Source organism: Chroicocephalus ridibundus, chromosome 1, assembly GCF_963924245.1.
Source record: "Chroicocephalus ridibundus chromosome 1, bChrRid1.1, whole genome shotgun sequence".
NCBI classification, from domain to species: domain Eukaryota; kingdom Metazoa; phylum Chordata; class Aves; order Charadriiformes; family Laridae; genus Chroicocephalus; species Chroicocephalus ridibundus.
This window is the reverse complement of record NC_086284.1, coordinates 131,689,302-131,714,618: the sequence shown is the minus strand read 5'-3', so window position 1 is coordinate 131,714,618 and position 25,317 is coordinate 131,689,302. Positions and strand designations below refer to the sequence as shown.

At 42.3% G+C, this 25,317-nt stretch overlaps 1 protein-coding gene across 2 annotated transcripts; it reads left to right on the top strand.

The window, feature by feature from the left end:
* Nucleotides 1-233: 233 nt before the first annotated feature.
* NAA50 (N-alpha-acetyltransferase 50, NatE catalytic subunit) lies at nucleotides 234-23,326 on the top strand. Of its 2 annotated transcripts, none has more exons than XM_063352685.1 (5): nucleotides 234-472; nucleotides 14,680-14,813; nucleotides 15,294-15,413; nucleotides 16,373-16,439; nucleotides 19,380-23,326. In XM_063352685.1, exons 1-5 carry the CDS (start codon nucleotides 465-467, stop codon nucleotides 19,558-19,560), a joined length of 510 nt encoding a protein of 169 aa, XP_063208755.1. In that variant the 5' UTR covers nucleotides 234-464; the 3' UTR covers nucleotides 19,561-23,326. The 2 variants fall into 2 exon arrangements, with proteins under 2 accessions (XP_063208755.1, XP_063208749.1); XM_063352679.1 differs by having other exon boundaries at nucleotides 235-472; nucleotides 14,677-14,813.
* Nucleotides 23,327-25,317: the final 1,991 nt, after the last annotated feature.

Sequence of the window (25,317 nt, the reverse complement as noted above, 5' to 3'; positions counted from 1 at the left end):
CCCGGCCGCCCGCGCGAACCGGCAGGGCCGCGTGATTGGCCGCCCCGTACCACGTGGTGAGGCGCGCCACCTCGTGCCGCCCCTCCCCCGGCTCACGCGGGGGACGTCGACGCTGCGCGGCGCCGCTCCGCCCCCTCTTTCCCCCCTCCCTTCCCTCCTCTCGAAGGGTGCGGCGCGTGCGCGGCGGGAAGGACGCGGAGCGCGCGCGGGGGGGGGTGGGGCCGGGAGGAGGGTGAAGGGTCGTGCCGGCGAGGAGGCGGGCGCGCGCGCGGCGTGAGGTGAAGGGTTACGGGGGCGGGGCGGCGGAGGGACGGACGGACGGAGGCCCATGTGGAGCGGGCGCGGGAGTAGGAGGCTGAGCCGCCCGCGCTGCCCGGGCCGAGGAGGAGGAGGACGGAGCTGTACCGCCAGGCCCTGCACGCAGCTACCGCGGACGCCGCCGCCGGCCAGGCCGCGGCCGCACCATGAAGGGGTGAGTGTGGGCCCGTCCGGGCCGTGACAGGGCGGTGGTGCCCGTCCGGGCCCGCCTTGGCCTCGTCGACCGCCGCGAGGAGCGGAGTGGGGCGGGCCCGGGCGGCGCGGCCCAGGCGCGGCCGGTGGACGGGCGGCGGCGCGGCCCAGGCGCGGCCGGCGGACGGGCGGCGCCGCGCCTTGGTGGGAGGCGCAGGGGGCCGAGCGGTGCTGCCGCTGCCGCCCCCGCTGCCGCCGTCGCCTCAGGCTGGGGGGGTGGCTGCGTCTCTCCCGCCCTCTGGGAGCGGGGCCGCGGCGGGACGGGGTCCTGGGAGCCTCTTTCGCGTGGGGAGAAGCCGGTGGGGAGCCAGAGCTCCCCACAGGACAACCCGCCTCCCCACCCCTTTTTCCCCTCCTCCCCCGGTCGTAACGCTTATTCCGCTGCCGGAGCGAAAACTCTGCGTTCGGCCCCGCTCTGGGACGCGGCGGCCCTTCGTGCTCTGAAGCCACATCGGCTGGTGGGCTGTGTCCGTCCGCAGCACGAAGGGAGGCGGCAGCCGGCGGGCGGGGGTTGCCGGCTGCTCGGTCATACTCGGATAGCGAAGAAGTGCCGCTGGTTCTGTGCTGAAAAGCTGCCCGCCTCGGACCAGTGTTTTTGCAGCGCTATTGTTTGTACCATCCTCTTAGCGCTTTTGTTGGTTTAAGCCTTTAAGTTTTTTATCTGCATGGAGGCCGTGCAACGTGGATGGATGAAAACGAGCTGTGTTTTGTGTCCCGTTTCTGTAGCACGCTGCTTTAGGCCTGGTTTCACTTCTTGGTGGCTCTTGAAAAACCTAGAGATTTCAGCTGTGGTTGGCTGAAACACTGGGTTTCCTGCTCAGTGGAGGAAGCGAGGTGCCGTGTTTGAACAGGAGACCGGAGGCCTTTAGAGTTATGGTTCTGCTCTGGTGTCAGATGACCTGCCTGACCTTGCACGGGTCACTTTGGGACAGGTTTTCTAATGTTGTTTAAATCCCCTAATGTTTATTGATTTCAGCATCACCTGTGCTCCACAAAACGTGATCTTTACACTCTGTGACTCAGTTTCTTCATATGCACAAAGGAAGTTTTCCACAGCTGTTTCTCAAAGGAGTTTTAAACCAGTCCCCTTGAAACTGGTGTTATGCAATGCTGGATATTATTATTCCAGTTTGGCAGCTTAAGGCAGGGTGAATGGAAGCTGAAGCACTTAAGCTTTTACTAAGAAATGGTAAGAGGTTTAGCTTATTAGCAATTGGGGTGAGGTCACATTACAAGTCTGCTTGATAACAGATACTTAGTTATTTCTCACAGCGTGTAAGCAGCTTCAAACATCATGCGGGGCTGGCAGCTTTCTGTAGGAAGAGGCTCGGCAATGATTGCAAATAAACTGACTCTCAGGTGACATTAAATAGGTGTGTTTGGGATCTCGGGCAATCCTTTATTCGCCTGCACCACCCTACGTATGAAGCAGGGCACCCTGCCTCTTAGTCACCTTATAATGAGGATGACGGAGTTTGCAAGAAGAGCAAGCAGCACTGATCAGCCAAGATGAAGTGGAAGTTGACGGCATCGTTGTTCAGCAGTGCTCCTGATGCAACTGGGTTTCCTTTTATCCTCCGTCGACCTTTCTGCTGTTTTCTACAGCTTAGCTCCACTTTGGCCGTACGTCAGTCGTGAGTTGAGGGACGGGGTTACTGGGGCCTGGATGCATGAGGTGGAAAGCAGCCCAGGCGTGTCAGGCCTGAGCCAGCCGTGGAGTTCTCCTGTCAGGTCACAGCCAGAGCTGTCCGCCATGCTGCGGTGCTCCACAAGGGGCTGAGCCCTGGCTTTGCTTGCACTGCTCAGTTCTTATTTCAGGGAGCTTATTACTTTCTGTAACTTTTTTTTTTTTTAATAAAAAGCTATAGAGAAAAAAACCCCACACAACCCTCTTCTGTTTCCGGAGCACCAAACTTTATTTCTTTTACTTTATATCTACTTACAGGCAGCTTTATCGCTGATTCAAATTCAGAACTGATCCGTTTGGGTTCTGTACTTTTATATTCCCACTTTTCTGGTACTTCTTCATCTCTTTGAAGAGCAGCATATTCCTGGCTTGTCAAACACACAGCAAGTTCTTGTGCAGAATCACAAATCTTCATATTGAATCCAGGTGTTCTCCAAAAATTCAGATTGAGGAAAATAGGCCGATAGAACTCAAATGGAAAAATAACCCAATTTAAATACAATGGGAGAATCAAAGGACTAGACAAAGACTTCATAAGGAATGTATTAAATTACGTAGGGGTACCCTGGAACAAAACCAAGTTGTTAGTAAAGCTACGAAGATCGGAGAAGATCCCTAAAAAACAAGCACTGTCAGAAGATAGGTCCAAAAATAGATCTAAAGCTTCAACTCCCAACATACAGAAACTAATGTGGTGTTTGAAGGGATCTGCTCTGTCTTCAGTATTGAATCCAAAATTGTGGATCAGTTCTTTTGAACAAACTGACTCCATCTGAGGACTTTTTCTGGGAGTGTATGCGTTGCATAGTAACTCACACCACAAAGTGCAGAGATAATTTTGGGAGCACTAAGACCCATAACATCAGCTGTAATTATGAACGGTCTGCTTTGGCAGAGAAAGAATTAAAAAATAATCTGGCAAGTTCACTGATGTTTTGAAATTTCAGATCTAAAAGTGATTGTGTAGTCAATGTGTGTTGCTTGCAGCCATCTTTCTTAGCTCTCTGAATTCAAAATAACATAGCAGTGTGTTAATAATGCATACGGGGTTGCAGTGTCTCTGTCATCAGGGTATTTGAGATTAGGTGACTTCTTTTACAGAGGACCTCTAGCTTCAGAGACAGTAAGATTTTTTTGCTTTCTGAGCGGCTTAAAGTTTTGTGGGTTTTCTGTTATTTGATGAGTTAAACACCAGCTTCTGAACTGGTAATTGCTATTACCTCCCACCTGCTTTTGTGGTACTTGGCTTTATGTTCACTCTGTCCTCATCTTCTGAATGATTTTAATAGTTTAGAGGCTTGTTGTTTCCCTTTTCTTTTTAAACGTGAGTTGAAAAACTGAGGTAGTTCACCGTTCTGTTAGTGAACTTCATGATTCTCTAGAGTTTTGTTTCTTTTTTCATTTATTGTATTCCTAAATGTTGTTATTGTTAGTTCTGGAATTTGAAAATCTATTTTAGAATTGGATTTGTATGAGGAAAAATACCAGTGGGAGGGACTCGGGTTCTACTGTCTGTAGTAATTTGCCTGTTTTTGTAGAGCAGATGTAAATAATACTCCCTGTGCTTTGCTGCTTTTGCAGTGCTGATTCGCTCGTTGCTCAGTGGTTTTGTATTGTCTTTACAGTTGTTATGCTACTAGTTTTAAGGAAAGAAAACACAAAATCGTCTAAGTTGGAAGGGACCTTTAAGATCATCGTGTCCAACCACTAACCATTTTATTGATTCTTGAGCATTTGCTGGTTGCTGCCTTTTGATGTCTTAAAATAAGGATGCTTTCCTGACCTCTTTCAGTTCAGATGGAGCCTGTGAGAATAAGTCATCCAGCCTTTCCTTGCGGCCCTTACCTAAAAACCACATTACACAAGGGGTGTAATGCAAGACACGCGTGCTCCATTGTATTGTATGCTTGTATCTGCTGTGACTGGGAGTGTCAGCTCATATATAGAGCATGTAGTGCACGTTACATGCAGGGCCTGGTGCCTGTGCTCCTGTGCATATGTGTTACTTTGTCACATTGACCAAACCCCTCTCCAGTTTTGATGGGAAACACCTGTGGGATTGACATGTGCCAGCATTCGTGTAGCCACATGATGAAAAACTGATTGAAACAGGGAGCAGAGTGCTGTGCATTATACTGCTGTCTCAGAAAGTAACGCGTACTACTTTTCTGTAATGAACTTCTAGGAGACTGCCTCTGAACTTGTATGTGTTGCAGTTAAATCTTGTGCTTCATAGTTTCCGAAGGTCCTGACTTGCTGCAGAAGAGCCCTTCAGGCTAGATGCTACGCAAAAGGTAGCTGCTGCCCCAGAGAACTTTGTAACTGAAAGGCTTTGCAGGCTAGTGCTATTCTAGCTGCCTTTGTGGAAGAGACATCACAGCTGGGGAATACTGAGCATAACAGAAAAATAACAATAGTGTATTTAAAGTACAGTGAGTCGTTATGGGTAAGCTCTGATATCTCTGCTTGTTTTGCCTGGATTCACAAAGTAAACCCTTCAAGGTCCTGAAGCCGTGCGTGTTTCTCATGAGAACAGGGAAGGTTTTTTTTCTCTACTTTTCTGAGTTAGTATTACAGAGTTCATGCGGAACTGTTGATTTGTTTCCATTTGCAAGGCACAGTGCTAAGCTTAACGTATATGGGAGGAAGTTCCAAGTTTATGAGAAAACTGCTGAAATGTCATATACACTGGAGGCAGGACAAAAAAGGTAATTGAGCTTGAAAATCATTGTTTGGTTTTAGGATTTTTCTGAACTTAGAAATGTCAGAGCATGAGCTGTACTTTCTGCATTTAATCTCATGGATGGTAAATTTAGACCTTGCCTATATGCATCCTTAAAAATAGCGTAATATCTTCTAAAATAAGTTTATAAAAACTCAGTGCAGTTTATTATAGGTGCTTTAACCTAATTTGTAACTCTTACCACTTTGAGTTTAATTTCATAACTAGATTAAGACATTCCATGAAGCAGGAAGGATCGGGAGGATAGGAAGGTGGCATAGGGATTGTAGCCATTTTATTGAGGCACTTTAGAACTCAGTCTTGGCTTTTGAGTGGTGTTTGACCATTAAATTCTTTTTACATATATATGTGGCTTCTTAGTATATAGATTGGCTTGCTAGGTTGGGACATTTCTTTTGTGAAAAATGTAGTATCTTTAGTTAATCACCAAATGCCACAGACTCTGCTGCCATCTCCTGAGGACAAGAGAAATGATGCATCTTCCTTTGACACATTAAATCTCTTTTAAAATGGGGAATAATGGGTGATGGTTGAGCCAGAAAAATACTTTTATTCAAGTGGAAATGATTCAGAACTTGAAAAGCCTGCCCATTTGGCAACCATTAGAAGTGTTCAGACCAATAATCTGAGAAGGCGCTAGATAATTTTACCCGTAGGAGGAGGAAAGGACAGGAGAAGTTGGATCTTTATATTTGTTTGGGAATTGGTAAGAGAGAAGTGCATCTCTTCTGCTCTAAGTGAGGCAGGCAAGGTCAGGATTACTTTCTGCTCCCTGCTGAAAGTTTTGTGGGTTTTTCCCTGAGGGGAAGGGAAGAAATGACCTATGTGATAGTTTTAGAGCAGTAAAAGTTTGTCAGGAGAGAGATTTGAGGTGAGGAAGTGGAGGTGGGGGAGAGAAGCAGTCTATGCATAGAAGAGTTGCTGGTTATTTGGAGACTCTTGGACTTGAAGACCTGAGAGCGGAGAAGCGCGGCATTGAAATGGGGTAACTGTGTATTTGTGTCAAAGCATATTGAATAAATTCATTACGGAAAGGAAATTAAATGAGGCTTTATGGAAAATAGAGCCAAAACCACTTCCAGAACGCTGTCACTAGGTGACTAAGATTAAGGTATTTGAATTTTCCTGGGGGCAGAGTAATTTTTTTTTTAAATTGATTGAAAATACCACGCTGCATGGTAAGATCTTGATGCATGAAGTGCTTCCTGAGCTCAGTTGGCCTTCCTCCTCCCTCTCCTCATTCTTTTCCAGGCTCTGTGTGATTTTTGGCCCTTAGCAGACTAGAATCTCAATCCCTGAAAAAATTTCCCATTTTCACCATCTGACCATTGTATTTATCTTCTCTTGAGAGTATGGGGTGAGACCCAGGGCAGCAATTTAAAACTTGTGTAAGTTTTTTCTCTCCATGTCACTTGGAATTTCTGGTGGGTAAAGATCACAAATTATGTTGAAAATTGCAATTAAAGGAAATCTGTTTGTTTTTTACTAAATATCTCTTTAGCACAGATTTTCATTTGAAAACAATTCATTATTCAAAACTGGGAAAAGAAAAGGCGGGGGGGAAGTATCCTTTTTGTGCTTGATAAGTTAGGTGCTTGCAATGATTGTTGCCTTAAAGTATTTAAAGGTAGGTGTGTAAAACTGATAGCGCATTCTGTTAATTTTTCAGAGTATGTTCTTTATATAATGCATGATTTGAACACCTCAAAAGACCACCAAGCCTGGGACTGAAATCTGAAGTATAGGCAGGAGACCCATAGTGACCTGCCACTTTTTCTTTGCTAATCTAATGGATACAGGCATTTGTAAAGAAAGGTGTTTCAGTGACTTAGAGAAATAATTTGTGTGAAGCAGATAATGCCTTTCTCCTCATATGTCAATTCTATAGTTTCTTACCTAATATAAGTACAAGAAGTGCCTTTGAGCTATACAGATTTATGTAAATAAGGTGCTTTGTGAACCCAGCATCACTTCTATTTTGAATTTGAAGGTAAGCCTCTGTTCTCACCTGAGGATCATCAGGTACTTTATGAGCATTAATTAGTGAAGGTTTATTATCTCCTGGGAGGCAAGTAAGCGTTATAATTGTTATATCCAGGGACACTGAGGGTATGGAAAGCGTCAATAACTTGTAAGATGTCTCAGGGTATTGATAATGGAGACACAAAACTCATTTTGAGCTCAGTTGTTTCAAACTGGTGAAGTACTTATGCTTTGCAGTCATGGTTCAAAATCTGAATGTTCTTGTGAGCTTACTTGACTAATAAGGAAAAGTGGTTAGACCAGCAATGGAGAGTTAGGATTTCTGGCAACTCTTTATCTGCTGTATGATCACAGGCAAGTTGCTTCCTCTTTCACCTGACTTTGATGCACCTGGGATAGGCAGGTACAATATCTAAGCCTTTGCTTCGTGAGGTGCTCTGAAGCAGCAAAGAGTTACAGGCTACTAAGTGATGTACATATGTCTGCTTTTGCGTTCTAGACCAACTATGTTTATTTCTGGTATTTTGGAGTTTGAAAATCCTGTCAGCTGGGCATGGTGATTCCTGCTCTTTGTATCCAGCTGTAGAATGAGATAGCTTTTAATTTTCTTGGGAAAGTTTATTTTTATTTGACACTTGTTGAAATGACCTCACTGTCTCCCCCTTGCACTTGCATAATCAGACAGCTGAGATGCTTCATGATTGTACTGCTACTTTAGCTTTAGGGTTGTCTCTTTTTTTTTTTTTTTGATATCAGGGTTGAGTCTAGATTTGAGATCTAGTACAACTCTTAAAGAACAGGTTTCAGCTGGGAAAACTGTGAGGCTATTATAGCATAACTCTGCTTCTTGCATATGAAAGACTGGCCAGTCTTTTGTACAATGGTCAGCTTTTCTAGGTTGAAGCAGAATGAATTATCCGAATATAATGAAGAAACCTTGACACAGAAACACTGTGTATTTTTTCGTTATAAAGGAGGGAGGTGAAGGGGTCTGAAGTATGTCTTGGAAAACTATGACACATGCCAGTGAAACCTATTCATGCTGAGATCCATTTGAATCGCAAGTCTTCAGTGAAGTCGTCTGTTAATTCTGTTTCTAAAATTGCTTAGCTTTCTTCTGTACATCCCTATGCCCTTCTACAATCCAGCACACAGTTGGGAGTAACTTCCAGTAGGGTATCAGGTGTCATGCGTATACATGTTTTCAGCAGTAAGTGGGGCTAAAGAAAGTCAGGGGGCTTCAGAAGCAAACTGGTTAAGACTTTTTGCATGTTAGGCTTGTAGTTACCCTTCTGACAAGTGAAGCAGAGTAGATTTACAGCCTGCAGATCTTCTAGATAATTGAAAACATACCAGTCTGCCCACAAAAACTAGACTAACTTGTGCACCTAGCAAGACAGCTCATCTGTTTTACAAAGAAAAAAAAAACAAAACAAAACAAAAAAAACCCAACCAACCCCAAAACACTAGAGAGCCTCTTTTGGCTTTGGAGTTTAATCTAAACAAAGCCACACCCTTCAGGTCTATAGCTTTCATAGCTCTGGTTTGGTTTTATTTTATGAGTGGATTATCCTGTCTAGACTCCTGCTTTGACTTGGAAGCCAAAATAGAAGCAATAAAGCTAGTTGGCCGCTTAGCGGGTGACAAACCTTCTCTGAAGTCCTCTAATTTGTTAGGGCCCTTTTCTCCCCTGTGCTCCCTCTCCTGACTGTTTCATGATACCTCAGTAAGTTTTGTGAGTTGCAGATACAGCTCTGCTAAATTTAGCATACCAGATGCCTTCAATAAGCCTGAGCCCAGCTATCAGTTACACTCAGATCTGTTTTAGTCAGGCACATCCCTCTGGGGAGAGACTTGCACTATTTAAAGTTGAATGAGACTGAGATTCTTACAGCATTAAGAAACTCGGAATTCCCCCTTTTTCTCCCTGATGTTGGTTCTGAACTAATGTTCAACACTTGCTATTCTGGGACTGAATTTGTGTTGCCTCTCAAACTGTAACTCTGGAAATTGGCTTTGTCTTGAGCTATCACTCTATATAGCAGTTCTCTTTTGGTGTACATTGAGAGGCAAAAGGCAGCCTTAGCATAAGCTAGTCTCATTTAGCCTGTGTTACTTCCAGTCTGAATTTAAGACATTATATGAAAAATAGTGTTCTAATCATGGCCCTGTAGTAGGCTGCAGATAGAGGAGTGCAGCTGCAGTAGGACTAACTGGATTGCATTTGGTCTTACAAAAAGTGTGAGGTTTTTTTCTAGCAAATGCTTGAAGGATCTTGGGGCACCAGCATGCAAGAGCAGGAGCGTTGATGCTGATGTTCTGGGCATGCATTCATCTTCAGTAACTGCTGCATGTCACCTCACTAAATAAAGTCCTGCTTCCACTGGGATTTCATGGATCACTCTGCACTTCTTGTGTTGCATCGCTGGGCAGTGTTGCTTTTAATGAACAGCAGCCTTACGCACCAGAAACCGGTTCCCTTCACTATTGAAGTCTCTGTGTGTTTTTTTCCTCCGTAACTGAGTCACAGTATGTTGCAGGTGGGAGAAATGCAAACATAGTCTGAGGATATATCAGGAAAATGCTTCTGGTAGAAATGAGAAAAACTTACTGCTGTTGTATAAGGCAATAGTAAGTATTTGGGGTGCTGTAAGCAGTTTTGGTTAGCCATGTTTAAGGAAAATTAATCTGAAGGAATGCAAAGAAGAGCTAGTATGACAACAGGAATTAAGAGCCAGTCTTAAAGGAGGAGGCCAGGAGCTTGGCTTTAGTTACTAGAAGGAAAGTATAAAGAGGTCATGGTAGCTTTCTGAAAAGGCACGTGGGATACGGTGTGTTGGTACCCACATACGGGTAGACCTTGAGTGCATTTAGAATGGAAATCAGAAGAAGGCTTAGCTATATTAGTAGTATAGGAACAGTCTTGCAAGGGAAGATGTTTAAGTGGCTTCAGAGGGCTGGTAGGAATCCGTCTAGGAAAGGGTATGGATTTGTAGAGCACTGTAGTAATAAGAGGCCTGACATGATGAGCCAAGAGTCCCTCGTTTTTTCATAATAAACACAGTTGCTTGGGATGGGGTGGCTGACTTGGTCCAGAAGTTTTGACGCCTAAGATGAATACAGTTGACTGTTGTGTGCTCCGTGGAGTGTTATTTGAGATGTAGGATGCCAGTGATAAGTGTGTGTAATAGGAATATTATTGGAATAATAGAATAAAATAATCTGTTAAGGAAGTGCATGTCCCTTCTAGGTGCTTCAGGTTCTTTACACATCTTTATGTTCTCTCATGCTAATATGAGGTCATGATTTATTTTTTTTCTTTGCAACAGCAGAGGAGAAGTATTTCTGGTACAGCCTATACTCAGTTGGAATGCACAAGACTGGTCTAATCAGACCTTAGCTGATACAGTAAACTTAAGTTACTGATTTGGCTTAGAGGTAACTTCAAGAATCAGGTCTACTTGTAGATAGCTATTAAAAAAACAAACAAATTAAAAAAACCCAAACAAAAAACCAACCAAAGCTATTTCCATTACTCCAATGAAAAGAAAGGAGTGACCATTTTGTGTCCTTTGTTACAGGTGCTTTATCTTGTTGGGGCTGGGGTAGTTTTAAGTCCTTAGGTTCAAAGTGCATGTTGTTCAGTAGATTACAAGGTGTAGTACAAGATCATCTAGAAGCTGAATGATCTCTCTGCTCCTCTTGCACAGTACTTCCAGATTAAACTGGGGTAGGCTGGCACTTCTGCTCCAGAACCGACCAGTTCTGCCTTTGGCAGTTTTTCTTCTCTTTATGTTGGCACAAGACTTGTGTGGTGAACCCAATCAGGGGACTGATGTGGTTTAAAACTAAACTTTTCTTTTTTTGGCTAGGTTAGTTTTAATTGAGGTTGGTTCACCACATTGTTGCACAAATGTTTGTGCCAGCAAGAGGATGGAAATGAGTGAGTCGGGATCAGCAAGACTGGTGCTTTCATCAGCAGTGCCAGCTTTTCTGGGTTTTTACTTGAGGCCCTAGTGGCACTTTTGCCACACTGTCCTCAGGCAAAGTGATGAACTCTCATGATGTGGGTCTTCCTTTCCATGACCTCATTTAGTTTACTTATTAAATGTTTTTGTGTGTAATAGATGTGGTGCTGATTTAATCAGCTAGTGCTATACATGAAAGAAATTTATGGTTTGAGTACATACTATTTAAACAGACACATTAAGCATATTGATTTATGCTTCCTGCAGTGTTTCTCAAACTTTTTTCATGTTATTCTCCCTGATAAATTACTGGCCCTGGTGCAATTCTTGAGCAACAAGGAAACAGCTAGTGACAGAGCACCGGAGGCAAGCAGGAGATGGCAGGAGGCAGCAATGAATGTGGCAAGTGGTGAGAGATAGAGGAGGGAGCCCAAGGGCTTGAGGAAATCTGTCAACAGCACCTTTTAGCCACCTACTATACTACCTTTTAGCAGCTTGTTTTTCTGGCCTGATGCCAGCCTCAGAGGTGATGTCTTGACTCAGCAGCTACGAGCACCCTTAGACTCTGTGTCTGCACTTATCCATTTATTCCCTGTCAGAAACCTTCTTGGTGAAGGTCCATCTTCTGGCCATGGTCTCTTTCTCAGCCATCTTGTCCTGACTGCCCCTGACAATACATCTTTGTCCTGTTGCACTGTCATCAGTAATATTCCATAGTGACTACTTCTAATGCCCGATTTCTTACTCCATTACTAACTAATTATTTTTAAAATAATATTAGAAAATACACTACCTGATAATAGTGTATGTCTGAGATTTTTTGCTCCAATATAAAGAGGGACTTGCTCTAGAGCAACTTTACTGTCAGTTCATCGTAAGAGTTCATGCTAGTGTTACCAATCTGAAGCTTGGATCTACTGATACAAAAGAAGTATCACCAAGGTGAATATACTATTAAATCCTTTGGATAAAAAGTCGAGGCTTTCAAGGGACTGAGTGTGAACGTGAGGTTTTCTCTCTTCCCTTACTGACCTCCTACTCTGCAGCTGATCTTTATCTAACTGGGCAGTTGAGACTTGCTCCCTTTGGTTTCCACTCTGATGCAGATCACAGCAAAAGAGGTTACTCAGTCTTCACTCCCAGTATGAGATTATTGAGGTCCTCTACTCCAGCAAAACTCTCTCCCAGACACAAATACACCCAGGAACCCACATGCCACAGTTTTATTCCTATCCTTTGTGAGGAAAAGGTGGCAGCGCTGCTGGTTGTGATTAGAAAAGGGCACAACTTGCCTTCTGTGTGCTTGAAGAAGCCCTGCCATGCTAGGCTGAACAGCTGTGCAAAGCTGGGCATAAAACAAGTATTACATGATAGCATGCTTGTTTACAATGGGAGCACTTCTGTCATGTGATGAGATCATCTTTACTAGCTCAGTACTTAACTTTATGTTGGAATATAATTATCAAAGGGGCTTTCACAAGTGGTGATACATGAGGAAACAAATCTTAATATTGAGAGCAAAAATAATCTCGAAGATGGAAAAGGTGGCGAAACAAAGGGCTGGTGGCGGTAGGTGTCATAGAAAAGAGATACTGCAGGTTATTTCAGCACAACATAGTGGTTTATAGCTAGAAACTTTAGAAATATATCCCATAGCTGTTGCTTGTAGTATGCCTGAGTATCTTAACATGGATGAGATACAAGAATGTAGAGACTGTTGCTTCTTCTGTCATTCTTGAGATCACTGTTGGAGAACATGCTGTCCAGTTCTAGTGAGATGTCTCTTCAAGAAATTCCTGTACAATTGTGTAGAGCTCGGGGCAAACTACAAGGATTCACGGCTTTAGCAATTGCTCTTGCAGTGAGGGATGTGGGGGGGTGGTGAGATCAACATGTTCAGTGTGGTAGGGGGAAGATGAAGAGCTGCCTGGAATGATTTGCAAGCACCCATACTGGCACGGGATGCTTGACACCAGAGGGCTTTTTAATCTCTTTGGCAAATGTGTGATGAAATGTTAGACTTTGGAGTCAGCAAAGTTCAATATGTAAATGGCATCCGTTAATTCTAAGTAGTTAGAATAATTAACTGGAACATATTAATCTGATAGAGAATTACAAAATCATCAATAGTCCATTAGCTACAGGTAGATGGTTCTCTAAAAGGTAGGCCCTACTTAGAAATTGTTTAGCTTCTGTAAGGCTAAACAGAAGAAAGATTGTCTGATCTGTGTCGTACCAGAGAGTGGGCAATGGTGATCCTTCATACCTTTGCAGAACGGAGACTGTATTCTTTGCTGTAAAAGAGAAGGAGAAAGTGGGTGTGAGGGAAAGACATGCTTGAAGTAAACATTAAAGGCTTCATTCCTGTAGCTTTTTCTGATAGTTTTGCAGGCTGCAGTACAGTGCCTAGAAAGCGTTGTGTATTTATCACCCATCATTGGTAGCGACAACTAAAACCGATGTGGTATCTGGAGTACTAATCGTTTAAGGGTTTTTGATGCATAATAAAGGTCAGTTAATAAAGCAGAGACAGATTATACTCTGCATTACTTGAACAAAATAGTTGTTGGTTATTATATCTTCTTTGTTTCACAGCATTATTTAAGTTAATCTGTGCTGTTGCGTCCTAGGCATCAACCTATCTGAAAAAACAAGCTGCCTAGGCACCAGAGGCATTGGAGATGGAAAGCAGCTACTGCACATTACTAGAATGAACTTTGAAGCCTGACATAAAAGAATCTTTGAAAACAGAATTTGACTTTTTTTAAAAAAAGCAAACAGTGTCTTTACCAACGTTTGAGCAGAAAACAATCTAGTTGCCTGTATGTATTCAGTAAAACAAGGCTGAGATGAACCTGGAATGGTGTGCGTTTCTAACTCGACATGCATTGGCTTTGTACCTGCCTACCTATTGTGGTGACCATTTGGGAAAATATTTTTATTATCTTGGGTTTTTTAATTTTTCATTCTTGCAAATCTTGTTAAAACTGTCTACCTGCACCCAAGAAATTGACTTGGGGAATATGAACAACTAGTCAACTAATATTTTTTTTTTTTTTAACTCGCTTTTCTATATGTAGTGTTCCTGTCAGGAAGTTAGTCTCACAAAAGGGCAAAGCTTGGTCTGTTTCTTCTCAGTATAATTCAGTGCAGTACTGGTATTTTAAGGTTGTGATTCTGCTCTCAGTCAAAAGGAAGAATGACTTCAGTGGTGATCATAGTAGATGCGCATATCACCTTGACAGTGGCACACTTGCAAATTAACAGGCTTAATAGTTTGCTGCACACAGTATCGTTGCTTTTTAGAGGCAGATGTCTAGTAACAACTTAGTCTTTGTCTAAGCATAAGCTTTATATTGATAGGTGGTAAAATTAAGGCTGTGTTTGAAGCATGGAAAAGGATTTCATTTTCTTGGTCTGTGTTCTGGCCTTCTGTCCCTACCATCTTTTCGTTGTTGGTTTGGGTTCCCCCCCCCGCCCTTAATCTTGACGATCAGTGAGGAAATTAATAGGATAAAATTAAAGCTAATACTCCTACAGAGATTAGTGTTCTCCTGTCTTCCACTCAGTAAAACTGTGCTTGTACTATGGTACATCAGTGTGAAGTGTGACCTGAGAAACTTCTGGCTGCATAGTACTGACTGAAATTGGGTTTGGGAGTTAAATCAGACACCAAAAGAAGACTTAATTGTATGGGTTGAACACTGCAGTTCAGTTATGTATTGAACAGATTATTAGAAATTTTGCAGTGTGTCAGATGTTAAGCATGTTTTGATTTGTTCCAGTAGCCGGATCGAGCTGGGAGATGTGACGCCACACAACATTAAGCAGCTGAAGAGGCTAAACCAGGTCATTTTTCCTGTCAGCTACAATGACAAGTTCTACAAGGATGTACTGGAGGTTGGAGAGCTAGCCAAATTAGGTACAAATGTTCTTGCCAGTAATTGTGGGCTACAGTGGCAGAAGTGCTCATCATTGCTATCCATAATGGTTTTGAATAGCAGATCCTTCTATTTTATTGTTTTATATAATGAAAAATAACCCTTTGGGAGCCTCAAAAAAGCCACGGTCCCAACCTCAGAGGGTTTGGGTTCTAACTAGATTCCATTTTACTGGGACTAGGCATGATTTCTGTTACAGCAGAAAACTTGAGAGATGTGTGCTGCCAGCTTACCTCCTGATGTTGTTGCTAGTTGGTTTGAACGGTAATAAGCCAACCACTGTGTCAGAGCACCATTGGTAACTTCACTCCAAGTGTTAAGCCACAATGTACGTATGATACTTTATCTGGATGGGAGAATTAGCAGGGGGGGAAGGAAGGAAGACATAGGCCATAAATGAAGGAGCTGTATGTACAGTTTGAGGCTTGTGACTGATAACACTTTGTTTCCCTCCCTGGCAGCGTATTTCAATGATATTGCAGTGGGAGCAGTGTGCTGTAGGGTGGATCACTCCCAGAACCAGAAGAGACTGTACATCATGACACTTGGATGCCTGGCACCCTACCGAAGGCTAGGAATAGGTAAGAAGGATCATCTTTTCTATCAGAGTCATCAAAAAAAACACATTGCTATGCAGCCTTCTAAATGCTCTTTCAGATTTTTAACCAAGATAGTGCACTTTCAGGCCACTGATTTCTTTGGAAGGTACTTTGGGGAAAGAGTATGACTTAACGATATGCTCTTTTTTTTTTTTCCTGCCTTTCAGAAATAGACTTTTTGTAGAATTTTCTAATTCAGGATTTCAGATTATTTCAGTCTTAATCATGTTATCATGCCATGATGTAAATACTCTGCTTCTACAGATGTGAAAATTGATACACAGGGATATGAAATAATTTGTCAGAGGTATGCAGCCAGTATGCAAGTCATATATAAGTAGAACACAACTTTCCTTCATGGGTTTATCTGTTCGCTCTTCTAAATGAAGGTTTTTTTTCTATTTACTGTTTTTTATCACTATTGAGTATTGCTGCTCAGGGGTAGTACCTGCTTTCTGTCTATTTGGCAATTAGTTTTTTTCTCCGTGTTGCAAATCCATAGGCCAGATTAATCGAGACCTTTTGGTAATATGTTTGCTTTGACAAACTGGAATGAAAAAATAACTTTATTTTAAATTACTTCACTAGGCCTTTATTAGAAAAACTTAACCAATGCTCTCACTGCTTTATATATTGTTTTGACCATATTTTGAGGTGAGGTTGAAACCTTGAAGCTAGTATTTAAATAAGCTGCTTTATACATATGCTTCTGGGCTGTTGGATTATTTTTCTCCGAAGAAACAATGAATTAAATTTTATGAGCAGTCAGAAAGATAGTGAAATACTTATACATGTTTTATTTGCCTTTCCTAGTTCTTACAGGCTCTTGTCACTTTAGCCTACCTACAGTTAACCTGTGTCTCCTCAAAAAAGCCCTTAGCTAAGTACAGACTTGACTGTGCACTTCTGGTTTTCTTAAGTATCTCTTTACCTTTCGGCAGGAACTAAAATGTTGAATCATGTCTTAAACATCTGTGAAAAAGATGGCACTTTTGACAACATCTATCTGTAAGTAGATGAGTAACACTCATGCATTTTTAGAGAGATGATAGAGGCATATATGGGAGCAAAGGGAGGGAGATTCAAGAGCATTTTCAGTATGTATTTCATTGGGATCATGGGACATCTTGTAAGTACTAGCAAGAAAGCTAGGGGTCATATTCTGGGCTTGTGTGATGCTGAGAAAACCAAAAGCTTGCTTGCTTTAGAAGGGCTTCTGCACATTTGCTGAATTTTAAAGTAATGTAGCTACAAAATGATGTCTATAGGAGAATGACACTGTATGACTAAAAAAAATTTTTGTGAAAGAATTTTTTTAGCATACAGTGCCATCTTCAGAATGGAAAATACTGCAAATCTTGCATGCAGTTTTGATACATTTGCTGTCTGTCTTTTATGACAGTGCTGTGTAGGTTAGAACATCAGATCAGAGATGCTTGCAAGCACTCTAGGTTCTCATTCAGTAGCAAGGCTCAACTGCTTATTCCCATTCTTGTGTTGTGCCAGGTCAGCTGTTTGTGCAGCAACACAGTAAACTAGGTCAATGACCTGACCCAGCTGGGGAAACTGGTTTTTGGGTTTGTTTCTGAACATTGTTTTTGGGTTTAATGTGCCTTTTTTTGGGTGGTGGAGGTGCCTTGTTGGTTTTTTTTTGTTTGTTTGTGGTTTTTTTTTTTTTAAATCAAGTGCTCTACATGAGCAGTTGGCACAATGCAGACATGAGAACAAGCACTGGGGCAGAGGACAGGGCTGCTTAAAAGAGCACCACCATCCTAATAGATCCCCCGTGGAAATAGAGCCTGAAATCCATAGATGCCAAAGCTTTGCCTTCCCCTTTGCTGCTGGCTGCACACTTCTGCTTCTTCCTGTGCATTGGTGTCTGTGTGAATACCAAGTGAGCTGATGCAGTTTTTGGCCAGATTGCTTCTCTGAGCCAGCTTCTTCCTTGTCCATCACTGCTTGCTTATACCAGTAGAAGCATGTATATCTCTGCTAGGGAGAGTCCCGTAGCAGGTATGGTTTGGATGGACTTATGCTGCCACAGAACTACACCCTGAACTCTTGCCAGGACTCAACAAAGATGACTGAGGGATTGGAGCATCTCCCTTATGAGGAAAGGCTGAGAGAGCTGGGGCTTTTTAGCCTGGAGAAGAGAAGGCTGAGGGGAGACCTTATTAATGTTTACAAGTATCTAAAGGGTGGGTCTAAGGAGGATGGAGCCAGACTCTTTTCAGTGGTTTCCAGTGACAGGACGAGGGGTAACGGGCACAAGCTGGAACACAGGAAGCTCCGATCAAATATGAGAAAAAACTTCTTTACGGTGAGGGTGACAGACCACTGGAACAGGCTGCCCAGGGAGGTTGTGGAGTCCCCTTCTCTGGAGACTTTCAAGACTCACCTGGATGCAGTCCTGAGTGATGTACTGTAGGCAATCCTGCTTTAGCAGGGGAGTTGGACTATGTGATCTCTAGAGGTCCCTTCCAACTCTGAAATTCCGTGATTCTGTGACTGTCAAAGATGCTTAGTGAGAAGTGTTTCATACACTGATAACACTATAAATGGAGTGACTTTTTCCTCAAGCTTAGTCCACCTCTGCCAAGGAGATGCGAAGTCTTCCAAGACCTCTACTGTTGTAGCTTTGTGACATGTCTATAAGAGGAACAGGTGTTTTAAAGAGGAGTTCAAGTAAAGCTGCTTTTGGCTTGTATTGCTGCTCTCCTGTGTCAGAAGAATGGTAATGAAGTCTTTCAGATGCCTGCTAGTTGGCACAGGTTTTCCTTTTTGCTTTTGCACTGTGTGCAGTGAAGGAACTGTGTGCTGGTTCTAATGTAAAAAACAAATCCTTTGTAATCCTTCTTTCCACTTCTCAGAGTAGGTTTCTGGGATGATAAATAGCCCCTGGAGTTGGGCATAACAAAGTTCTTTTAGTGGCCCATTGATTTTTATTACTATGTCTGTTGCTTGTGCATCTTCTATCTGAACGTATTGTGCAGCTTAGCACCCAACTTGGTATCAGTAGTTAAATTTGTCGTTATTATGAAGTTTTCTTTTAGCTATTTGGTGTTTATTGGGCTTAACACTAAGATCTTTTGTTTTGTTCTGCTGTTGCTTTCTGAGTTGCTTTGGTTCTATGGTTATGCAGCATGTTGTCATGACAAAGTGATTCACGAGTTTGTCCAGTGTCCACTGAATTTTGGGAGTGTTTAATGAGTGCCTTTTGCTGAGCCAAACATCTTTTTTTTTTTTTTGATAGAACTTGTGCAAATAAATTTCCTAGTTGCTTAGAATGAAGAACTCATGGCTGTTTGTTTTAGAGGCCTTGAAATCTTTGAAATATGCTAGCAAGATCTGTAAAACTCTGGGGGAGATAGGTAAAAGGGGAAAGGACTTTGTAAGTACCTAGGGCTTCTTTGTGCTGCCATAGCTTTTTGTGAGGAGAGGGGGATACTTTACAGTGAGCAAGGAGTTAAAATCCTATCAAACACAATTGCCAGTTATGCATTGCACTGTGTAGGGATCATCAGTCAAACTACTGTTTTGGTAATGTAAAAAGGGTCACCAGAGGAAGTTAAAATTGGCTCTACAGTGAAACATTGTTATATATTTCCACAAAATACCTGTCACTTCTAGATGAAGAAAAATTGAAATTACTGAGCTAGTAATGCTTCAGAGTCTCTTTGCTATTTGTGTTCCTTAAAAGAGCTTTACTGAGGGGAAACATTTGCCACTTCTCAGAATGACTGTCACAGGCCATCCAGGAGGTATGCGTTAGCTCAGGATTAATTTGGGAAGACCAAAATTTCCAGTCCTGAATTTACACCATCACTCCTGTCTCTATCTAAATAGCTTCTTTTCTTATCTTGTCTTTGACTGTTCAGAGTGGGGAGGCAGAATACCGTACCACAGAAAGTTCTGATACCTGTCTCTCTATCTTCCTTTCTGTCCCAGGCATGTCCAGATCAGCAATGAGTCCGCAATTGACTTCTACAGAAAGTTTGGCTTTGAGATCATTGAGACGAAGAAAAACTACTACAAGAGGATAGAACCCGCAGATGCTCATGTGCTGCAGAAAAACCTCAAAGCCCCTTGTCTTGGCCAGAACGCAGATGTGCAAAAGACCGACAACTGAACAAAACACCAACGAACACTATCTTGCACTTGCTTGTCGCCAAATAAGGAAAGAGAGGCCTCTTGATTTTTTTTTATTTTTTTTTACTCCACCCCTTCATCCTCTTAATTTTTTTTTTCTTGACCTCTCTCCAACAAAATGTAATGCTTCTTCCAAGGATTTTCCAATCATGTTTGGGGTTGGGTTTTTTTTTTTTGAGCTCTCCTTTCTGGGTTTGTTTTTTTCTTTCAGTTTTGGGGTTTTTTTGGTTTGGTTATGGGGGTTTTTTTTGGTGTTTGTTTTTTTTTTTTGGGGGGGGTGGGAAAAGGTGTGCAGATCTCTTAAGTTTGAGGTGTTGGAGGGCTTGAGCAGGTTATCCTGATGACAAGTTTCCTTCAGAATTATCTCTTTCAGTAAGCAGAATGTAAATCCAATGGGGGGGAAAAGGAAAAGCAATATCTTGTCCTTTGACTCCTACATTATTGTGTTTTTTATAACCTACAGGGTACTTTAGTCCCCCCCAACCTTTGAATGTTACTTCAGTACTTCCCACTCTTCCTCTTAATTCCCCCGCCTCAAGAAATACGTTTAGTTCTTCCCAATATTTTTGAGTATGGCTTTTTCCTCCATCTTTTGCTGAGCAGAGTGGGCTACTTTACCATACCTTTTCACTCTGCCTGGGCTGATCTTTTTGAATGCTTTTTTTAAATACTCCTCACCCAAGCTGGTGCTACACTTCTTAACTGACTGAGAGGAGGGTTTAGAGTGGTCTTTGTTTTTTCTTGTTTTCATTTACTCACCTCCCAGCAGACTTCTGCCAGAGTAAGAGCTAGATCTGGTGTTGGCAAGAGTAACCTTGTAAAAATATGAATCCTGAGGCAAGATCCTTGCTTCAAAAATGGGTGAAAGCTGTAGGGCTCGTTGAGAGTTAGTTTTATCTGTGTTGTTGGGATGGGAAAAGTGACTGTGACCACCTTACCAGCTTCGATCATGTAAGGCAAGCCCCCATCTCCAGATGAATTTGTTACAACTACTAAATCTGGGGTGACAAATCTGAGATGAGGCAAGGGTTGAGGAAACCAGGCAGCAAGGCTGAGAAGGCAAACACCAATCTGACCCTAATTGCATGGCTTTGCAGGGATCTCCTGGATTTGCTTGGGATTGGCTTGGCTTGCTGTGTTTATGCCCTCCTTTGGGAGGAGGTGGTGAACTGCACAGTTTGCTCCTTTTGAAGGTTCTTTTCCTCTTTCCCTGTTCAGTGGTAATAATGCAGTTCTCCCCTCGTGAGAGGGTGTTCATGGAGCACCGGAGAAAGCAGCATATATTAGAGCGTTTTTTGGGTTTGGAAAATAGGCTGACTGGCTTCTTCCTAGTACTGTAACCTCAAAGCTACAGTAAACTTTACTAAGCTCTGCTTTGCATCCTTTCATGCTTTGTTTGCCTGAATATCAGTGCTCCTTTCTGTGCACTGTTGCCAGCGATTTTATGTATGCCAATACAAATACCAACTTGAGCTTGGACTCTTCTCCAAGCACCTGGGAAAGTGCACTGAGCTGAAACGACACCAACCTGCCGCATCCTCCAAGTAGATATTGAACTGCATTCCTTTCCTGTTTGTTTTTTAAAGTTTAAATCTGGATCTTGACATCATCCGCTTTGAAAGCCTCCAACCGATAGTGCGCGTTGCAGCATACATCTGGTTAGTAGGTGCTGTCCAGTCATTTGATGGTGACTTGGGAACCAAGGATTTCAAGATGGGAGTTGTGATCAGGCAAGGGATGGCACCCCTTATTGCACATTATGTGGTCTTTGATACCCAAGGGGTGAATATACAAGCTGCTCCAGAATTATTCCTTCTTTCCCAGAGCTGTGTGGTGTTTGTTGGAGTGCATCTTGACAGACCTATCCTGGAAAACGGCTAGTCTATTTGCTGCGTTTGCACTAATTCAATCTTGGGGATGGGCAGATCTCTAACAACGAAAGCCCATCTGCATGGCCTGAGCACCTGTGTTTGCAACACTCGGTGGCAGACTCTGGCTAGAAAGATGCAAACAGTTTCCTTGGCCAGAGGCAGCCTAGTTTTGACAAAAGCTTATTTTTAGTACTGCTAGGACCTGCTCGCACTGGTTATGTTGGCAGTTCCAGCATCTTTCTAGAAGGGGATGTATTGAAGCACAATTAGCTTGTCATATGCCAACATAGTTTCCCTGGCCATCTATAGACCAAACCAAGAGAAGTACGTGGAGGGAGAGAGATAGTATTGTATTTGAGGATGTTTGTGCAGCACAGCTGTAACTCAGACCATAGCTGCCTCTGGTGCCAAGCAAAGTGCTCTTCATTCTTCTAGAACTAAGTGGTAAGTGTTTGGGTTGGGTAGATGGGTGTGGGGATATGAACTCTTAGGATTTGCTGTTGTCGTAGGCTTCCACAAATCAGTGTGTTTCACAGACAGTTTTCCTTCAGGTTTAAAAGTATGAGTCTGATGTCTGAACTTAACTTGGATTAACCTTTGTTTCTGTCTCTCTTTGCTTTGGGTTGCCATCATTCTATGAATGTATCCCTGAAAACAAATCTTAAAGCTCCTATTCCACAGCAAACCTGCCTCATTGTAACTTCTGATAAAATGTTTCATAGGAGGTGGAAGAGAGAGTAACCACAAATATAAGACTCCTTTTCCCAGGCTATTAATCCTGGAAAACGGTTGTTGAATCTTGAACGCAAGGTTTAATCTAAATCTCATAGAAGGCTGAATTCCCTGTACATGATAAGGGCAAGTGAAGGTCAATAGTTCTGAATGACAAACAGTTGTACTTTATTAGTGTATCTGCTGTGTTGAGTGTGGGAGGAGAATGCTGTATCTTAATGCTGTTACCCAGAAACACTGAAATTTTGTGAAGTGTATGAGCTTACTGCAGAGAACTTCAGTTGCTGCAGCAGGACCTCCTTTTAGCTTGAAAATAGCAGCTTATGAACAACTAATTTTTTTTAAAGTTGGGAGTTTCAGTGGGAAAAAAAAAAACCATCAGCACTTCCTGTTCTGGATGAAGATCTAGCAAGAGAAATGTATGCGACTAACAACTTTGGAGTGTAAATTTTGTATATGTGAGTTATTCCTTAATCTCTGCAACTGGTTTTGTCAAACATCGCTTGAAGTATGAAGATATTATCTACAAAAAGACTCCTACTAGAGGAAACCATGGTACAGGGGAAGAAGAATCATCCAGGAGAGGTATCCCTCATTTTTGGGAGGGGGAAGGGAGAGATTTTATTTTGTGTATGCAGAAACTGGCTGAGTTTACATGATGCAGCTAATGGTTAAACCTGCCAACTAAATATGACATACTGTTACAACTGAAACAAACTTATGTGATATTTCATTAATTCTTGATGGTGCCCTTTGTCTAGTAAAAATTTGATCCTCCAGATTGTTTTATTCTCCCCCATGTTGTAATCCAGGGTCAGCTGCTATGCACAAAGTCTGTGTTTTGTAAAGTGTTTGCTGACTTGGATGTTTCTTTTGAATCTGCAACTGCTTCCTGATTAATTTGGCTAAGACCACCCCTGGTCTCTTGAGTTAAGATTTAGTCAAAGGTATGCTGTATGCAGTTTACAGATGCATTCTCAATGTTACAAGTTAAGTTGCAGGGGGAGCAAATTCTTTACAATAAGATGGTCCATTTTTAATCTATATCATTGCCCTTATTGTACATCAGGAGCATGGTTTTGTTTTTCTCAAACTCTTTAGAAATACTGTTCAGAATAAACGTGCACTATTTGAGTTATGTCATTTATGGCTTGTCTTGTGCATTTTTTGCAGTCCAGCTGCTTCCCTCTCGTTTCAGATACAGAATATTCCTCAGATGTTTCATAAACTGTATAACTTCAAGATTTCTAACATGCACTGAGTTGGGCTGCTGGGATGAATGTCATGGGTGTCTGACAACTGAAGAGTGGGGTCTGTTTGTTTGTTTTTCCCTGAAGTTAGAGCATTTTCTCAGAAATCCTCTGCCTTGTGGGCTTTGTGGGGGAAGAAAGGAAGAGGAACTGTACTGGAATATTTTTGCATTGACTAGCGAGCAGTCTTGAAATGGACAGACTAGGCATCAAGAACTCTGTGTTTTGAGCTTTACAGGTTAAATATTTTAAAGTATTCAAATGAATTTCTAGCTATTGCAGATATTGACAACTATCTGTGAAAAAAATGTGGTAAACTGTAAAAGTAACTGGTCTTAAGATGTAGTGAGTGTTCTTCTATACTGACTTTTCTCAGAAAGCTATTTAAGTAAAACTCATCTCTTAACTATTTCAGCCTCTTCTGTTAAAGGTATTTTTTGCCTGTAGTTTTCTTTCTGCTCCTCTCCTGCTTTGAAGTGCTCTTTGTGAAGTGATAAAGTTGTACTGTGGTACAGTTTCTGGGGAAAAAGAAAATCTTACCCCAAATGTTCTATATGTTCTGCTTCTACAAATGCTCTATCTGCTTATTTAAGTTCCTCTGGAAACTGCTTTATTGGTAGATGGAGTCACCGCATTCATTAGGATAGCACGCAAAAGCAAAGCTCAGACTCAAACTTGACTGTGGTCTTGAGCTGCTGCAACCAGCTGTCTTCCCTGACCTCTGCTGGTGGGCCTGGAAGGCACAGCTGGAGACAAACTGCTACCAGGAGTGCAACCTTCATCACTCCGGCCTCACCAGCAGCTGCAGAAACTGGAAAACTATTGCTCTACTTAAACTGCTGCAGCTGTTCTCCAAACCACATAGCTTTTAGCGATCTCTGTCATGTTTCTTTTCTTCTCCACCTTCATCCCAGTCACCTATCTAGCAGCCTCTACAGTTCAGACAATTCAGTTACTCCTTTACAGGGAAACTAGCAGATACCCCCAATCATTCGTGTTGCTCTTTCCCAAAGCGTTGCTGGTTCTACAGGCAAATCCATTCCCCTCGCTGTATTCAAAACTCGGGTATTTACGGGGTCCTTGTAATAACTTGTGGTGTGCTATTATCTCTTAGTTATAACAGTTTGCCTTTTTTTTTTTTGCTACTGGGATGATTGTTTAAAGAACAGTTACAGTCGTTCACTTTACATGAAAAACTCAGATTGTTTTTTTTCCCCAGTGTGTATATCACTATTTACCTGTGCTGGATACAATTTGCTGTTACAGTGCCTAGTCACTCGCCATTAGAAGGTTCACCTGTCATTCCTCATTACCTTGACTAACCTCCAGCAAATTTTCACCTCACTACTTCCTTTTTTAAAATACTGTTGAGGACTACAGACCCCAGCACAAATCTTTTTCAGCTCTACTGCTGACCTCCCACTGGTGTGAAAACTGATCTTTTATTCTATGCTCTGTGATTTTGGTCTTTTAATCAGTTTTCTGTCCCTGGGAGAATAGTAGCCTCTGATGCTGTAGTATCTTAGATTACTTAAGAGGTTTGGGGCAGGGATCTTTTATGAGAAGTCTTTTTGAATAGCTACCAAACCAATCTGTCAGCTGAGTGTTGTGATCTGTTTTTGGCAATATTACTTTTCTTCCCATAGGGGTTTTCCAAATCTATTCAACCCATCTAGTCCAAATGCTTTGTATGGGACATGAGATCTTTGCTCACTGTTGCCTTATGTCCTTTTCTCTTGCCCCTAACAAGGCATCAGTTAAGATGATGGGTGATGGAAAGGTTACCCTGTCCCTCTCCTTTTATCCTGCCTTCTTTCCTCCTCCCCAGTGCTTTAATACTTTAAAAGCATTCAGTTTTACTGCCACTTTTTCTGAAAGCTTTGT

Coding starts and splice junctions, on each gene's coding strand:
- NAA50 (XM_063352679.1), top strand. Junction 14,814..15,293: donor TGGAGAGCTAGCCAAATTAG/GTACAAATGTTC, acceptor CCTCCCTGGCAG/CGTATTTCAATGATATTGCA. Junction 15,414..16,372: donor CTACCGAAGGCTAGGAATAG/GTAAGAAGGATC, acceptor ACCTTTCGGCAG/GAACTAAAATGTTGAATCAT.